Source organism: Engraulis encrasicolus, chromosome 5 (assembly GCF_034702125.1).
Source record: "Engraulis encrasicolus isolate BLACKSEA-1 chromosome 5, IST_EnEncr_1.0, whole genome shotgun sequence".
Classification (NCBI taxonomy): Eukaryota; Metazoa; Chordata; class Actinopteri; order Clupeiformes; family Engraulidae; genus Engraulis; species Engraulis encrasicolus.
In genome coordinates, this window is record NC_085861.1 from 20415752 (window position 1) to 20420751 (window position 5000).

The 5000-nt window shown below is 41.8% G+C and overlaps 2 protein-coding genes across 2 annotated transcripts in view; both read left to right on the top strand.

The window, feature by feature from the left end:
* Window positions 1-2650, top strand: part of LOC134448376 (proline-rich protein 12-like) — a 3003-nt gene extending 353 nt beyond the window's left edge. Inside the window, exons 1-2 of the mRNA XM_063198054.1 lie at window positions 1-459; window positions 1231-2650. The exon at window positions 1-459 is cut by the window's left edge and continues 353 nt beyond it. Of these exons, the coding sequence (XP_063054124.1) occupies window positions 299-459; window positions 1231-2260 (1191 nt within the window). The 5' untranslated portion in view covers window positions 1-298 and the 3' untranslated portion in view covers window positions 2261-2650. The remainder of the gene's footprint in view (window positions 460-1230) is intronic.
* tsnare1 (T-SNARE Domain Containing 1) overlaps window positions 1-5000 on the top strand; it is a 274201-nt gene that overhangs the window by 59967 nt on the left and 209234 nt on the right. The window contains exon 2 of the mRNA XM_063198056.1: window positions 4778-4915. Within this exon, the coding sequence (XP_063054126.1) occupies window positions 4831-4915 (85 nt within the window). The 5' untranslated portion in view covers window positions 4778-4830. The remainder of the gene's footprint in view (window positions 1-4777; window positions 4916-5000) is intronic.

The following is a 5000-nucleotide window of genomic DNA, read 5'->3' on the forward strand; positions in this document are numbered from 1 at the left end:
AACGCTCACCCAAACTTGAGTGACATCTAATCCAGCCAATAGTATGCTTTCTTCTGACAATGTAGGTTGGTCATTCATCCCGATTGGTGAATCCCTCACGTTTTTGACGGCATGCGTATCTGCCGCATGGTTTTGGTTGTCACAACAACATTGGAGTTGCCGCCTACTCTGCTTGCTTTACGCATCGTAGAGCAGCATTTCTCGTCAGCAATTTCGGGTTTGTACTCCCTAAAAGTGTGTGTTGCCTGTGAGTGTGAGTCGTCTGTGCTTTCTGTGAGTCGAGTGTTGTGAAGACATCATGGATGGACGCGGTAGGAAGCGCTATACTTTGGCCGAAATCCACGCTCAACTTTTTGATGACGGCGGGAATGAGACAGAGGATGATGCGGTGTCCGAAGCTGACAGCACCGACTCAGCGCTTCAGGCGTTTGAGGACGGCATAGATGTCGTCCTCGATTTGTAAGTGATCATTTTGTCACTGTATCGTGAAAGGCATAATTGTGTCACTGCATAATGAAAGTGATAATTCTGCTGCTGAATGAAAGTTTAGAACTTTATTGTCCCCATGTGGTAATTGTGCCAGCAGTACAGACGCTGCAAACGCACCAGATATAAACACTGACAGGAATATTAGACAGCAGTATAGTGAGAATACATTTTATTACATTTAATTGATTCCATACATGAATACATACACAAATCATGCAGTCAGAAAGAAAAATGCGTTCACTGTCAGTGTTTCCCATGTCTTTTACCATTTACAGTATTGAATGGCAATGCTGTTTATCATTACTTTGTAAGTTTATTCTAAAGTGCTTATGTCTGCAACTATATGATTAACTGTAATGTAATGATAAATATACTATAACTTGCATTTTGTTGGTGTAGCCAAGCTAAATGGATAATGGCAACTTATTCAGCTGACATGCAATTAGCAGTGAGGCAAAAAAAAAAAAAAAAAAAGCATGAACTGTCACATTCATTGTCAGTGCACTCCCATGTCCTGCAGCCTGCTTTACTACAATATGTTATGGCAATTCATACTGTCAATATATAGCCATGATTTATTCTTCAGTCTGTCTTTGTTTCACTGCAGGATACACTGTAATGTAGTGGTAAATGAAATGTAATTTTTTGAAAATGTAATGTAAATGAAAATGTAATTTAAAAAAAAACTGTTACATCTAAACAAAAGTATAATTAATGTTGTGTATCCTCTTGTTCATACAGTGAGGAGACATCTGACTCGGATGATGGGAACACATCTGATGACCCTTTGGAAGGGACTTCAACTGCCCCACACCCAGCTGCCTCTCCAACTCCTCCAGCTGCCTCTCCAACTCCTCCAGCTGCCTCTCCAACTCCTCCAGCTGCCAGCAGTGTGCGCATGAGTGGCAGGCGCCGTGATCTCCACCCTGCTCCAACTCCATGCCCTCCTCCAGTTAGTCGTGGTAAGCGCCCCTCAAAAGCCTCTGCTCCAACTCCATGCCCTCCTCCACCAAGCCGTGGTGCTACGAGTGGTAAACGCACCTCACAAGCCCCTGCCTCAACGCCAAGCCGTCCTGCGAAGCGTGCATCCCTGGGTCCACCGCCGCAGGACTCCGACTTCTGGCGTGATGCAACGAGTGAAGACGTGGAGCCTCCACCGTTGCCATTTCGACCCAGGCGCCCTCCAGGACCACAGCTGGACCCTCAGGTAGACTACCGGCCGCTTGACCTGTTCTTATTGTTTTTCAGCAAGGACGTGGTTAGGACCCTGTGCAGGCATACCAATCTCCATGCTGCAAAAAGGGCTGCACAAGGACGAAAGAGGAAGTGGGTCGACATAGAGCCGGAGGAGATGTACCGCTTCATCGGATTGGTCATCTACAAGGGATTGATGAAGTTGCCAGAGATGCGGGACGGATGGAGGAAGGACCGCCTTCACAGTTTTCCCTTCCCTGCATCCGTCATGCCAGGGTACAGATACGAGGTAATCTTCTCAACCCTTCACATGAGTGACCCGGCTGTTGATGCAGCAAATGATCAGCTGAAGGGCCAGCCTGGGCACGATGGCCTCTGCCGCCTCAGGCCGCTGCATGATGACCTCCTGACGGCGTGCAGGGCTTACTTCCACCCGCTCCAGAACCTCTCAGTGGATGAGAGGATGGTAGGCACCAAGTCCCGGATCGGGATGAAGATGTACAGCAAGGACAAGCCAACAAAGTGGGGGTTCAAGCTGTTTGTCTTGGCTGACAGCTCGAATGGCTATACGTCGTAGGAGGTGGTAACAGCACATTGCTTGTTTCAATTTTGCAATCGTTCTGGCTAACGGGGCTCTGGTATGGACTGTTTTATAATATGTTTATACTCCTCCTCAAAGACTGAAGCAGGTTTATGAGGGATGATAGGTCCTACTATTGGTTTATTTGAAATAATGGTACAAAAACCCAATTGTAATATTGTTGTGCTTTGATGCCTATTAGTACTGTGGACATTGTTATGTACCATCTATGTCATTTTAATAATCTGAAAGTGAAAGTGAAAGCCCTTCAAGTGTTGGATTTTACATGCTGAAAACATGTGCAATGAGGAACTGTGGTGTTTTACTGTAATCTGAAATCTAAAAAAAAGGTGATTTTCACATTTTTGTTGTATATAATGATCTGAAATGTAGATTTAAAAGCTGGAGTTGGTTGGATGTCTTGCCCCATGTGTCTGCTTCAATTTAAACTCTCAATTGTCAATGTGGAGCATGTAAAACAAAAGCTATTACATCCTAAACTCATGGTCTAAACACCTCTCCAAAATAGGACATATGGATAGCTTATATGTTTTTTGGAGACGCCTATTAGTACCTGTGGAAATGGCTATGTAAGTCCTCTGTAATTTCACATATCTACTTCAAATTCTGGATCCCACTTGCTCACAACATGGACATAGAGGAAATGTAGTATTTCACTGTGCATACCAAATAACCATCAATGTACACACTGAAAACAAACAAAAAAACAGGCGATTTTCACATTTTCGGATGTTTTTGTAGTATGTAATGATCTGAATGATCTGGTTTAATGAAGTTAAAAAAAAGCTGGAGTTGGCTGGATGTGTTCTCCCAAGTGTCTGCTTCAAAATAAACCCTCAATGGTCAATGTGGACCATGTAAAACAAAAGCTATTGCATCCTAAAGTCATGGTCTGAAAACCTCTCCAAAATAGGACATATGGATAACTTATATATATTTTTGGAGACGCCCATTAGTACCTGTGGTATTTGCTATGTAACTCCTCTGTAACTTTACAGATCTACTTCAAATTCTGGATTTTACTTGCTGACAACATGTGCATTGAGGAAATGTACTATTTTACTCTGCATCTCAAATAACCATCCAGGTACACACTGAAAACTAAACAAAAATTAGGCGATTTTCATATTTTCGGATGTTTTTTTTTATATATAATGATCTGAAATGTAGATTTAGTGATGTTCATAAAAAGCTGGAGTTGGCTGGATGTCTTCTCCCAAGTATCTGCTTCAAAATAAACCCTCAAAGTTCAATGTGGATAATGTTATTCAAAAGCTGTAGCATCCTAAAGTCATGGTCTCAAAAACCTCTCCAAAATAGGACATAATGGGCTCTGCGGTAAGAGGTTAACAAACGTGCAATTTCTGTAATAATGAAGCCTACGTAATTACATACTTGGAGAGCTATGTGGGTGTTTCCTCCAACCTCTCGTTAAGATAATAACAACTGGGAATATACAAATTTGTTTTTCTAATGTACATGGTTGTACACAAATTTTTACATACTTCCATTGCCTGTAGACCTCTGAGAGGCAGAGAGAAAATGAGGATTCAGATGTATTAATAACAACAACAACAACAAATAAAGAATAACAATAATACAATATCAATAAACAACAATAAATGATCTTCACACAACTGCATTCGATGTACATGTTGCTTGTTGAAGGTAGAATTTGCAACTGCACCTTCAGAGAGATGGGCTCAAGATTAGAAACAATGGTGAAAAAATGTTCAACTGCATGGTTGTGTACTGTATGTTGTTGGTTGCTGGTTATATTTGCAGCCACAGCACTGAGAAAGAGAGTGAGCTGTATGTCAATCAATCAAGTTGTTAATTTGGACATTTTGTTAATTGCAGGTTATACGTGCAGCTGCAGTGTTGAGAAAGACAAAGACGTGGCAAGGAGAGCAATAATTCTATTTATAATAATTCATTTTCCTGAAGTGCATGGTCATGCACTTGTTGTTCTATTCAAACTATATCGCAGCTGATGTGGTCTGAGAGCCAGAGAGGAGTTGAGGATGTTTTACTTGTTGATTGACGGAAGAGCGTTATAAAATAAGAAAGAAATTAAAAGACACTAATTAAATAAAAGACAATACTTTTCAATAAGTTTAATTTCACATTCATTTTGTTAGAAAAATATCTCTGCAGCAGAGAGAGAGAGAGAGAGAGAGAGAGAGAGAGAGAGAGAGAGAGAGAGAGAGAGAGAGAGAGAGAGAGAGAGAGAGAGAGAATCAAAGAGGAGTTGAGAACATAATATGGGTCCATTGACTAGGGAGAGTATTAAACAAAGAAATTACAAGACCGTAATTAATTAATACTAATTAATTTAGTTTACTGTGGATTCAATTGGCTGGATAGAGAGAGACATAGAGGAGCCGTGGATGTTGTGTGGATCCAATGACGGGGCCTGATATGAAATAAGAACGAAATTGAAAGACAATAATAACAAGTCATCCATGCATGTGTACGTTTTGCTTGTTGCAGATTATACTTGCAGTAGAGATAAGAGCGAGTGACGAGTGAGAGAGGAGTTGAAGATGTCGTACGGGTCGATTGATGGGGGAGCGTTCATGAGCCGGACCCCCTTTGGAGGCCCTCAGAGACAAGGATACCAGCCTGTAGGTGAGTAGCCTACCTAAACTTCACTACGCAAGAACACACACATGCACGCACGCCACGCACACATACATACACACACACACACGCA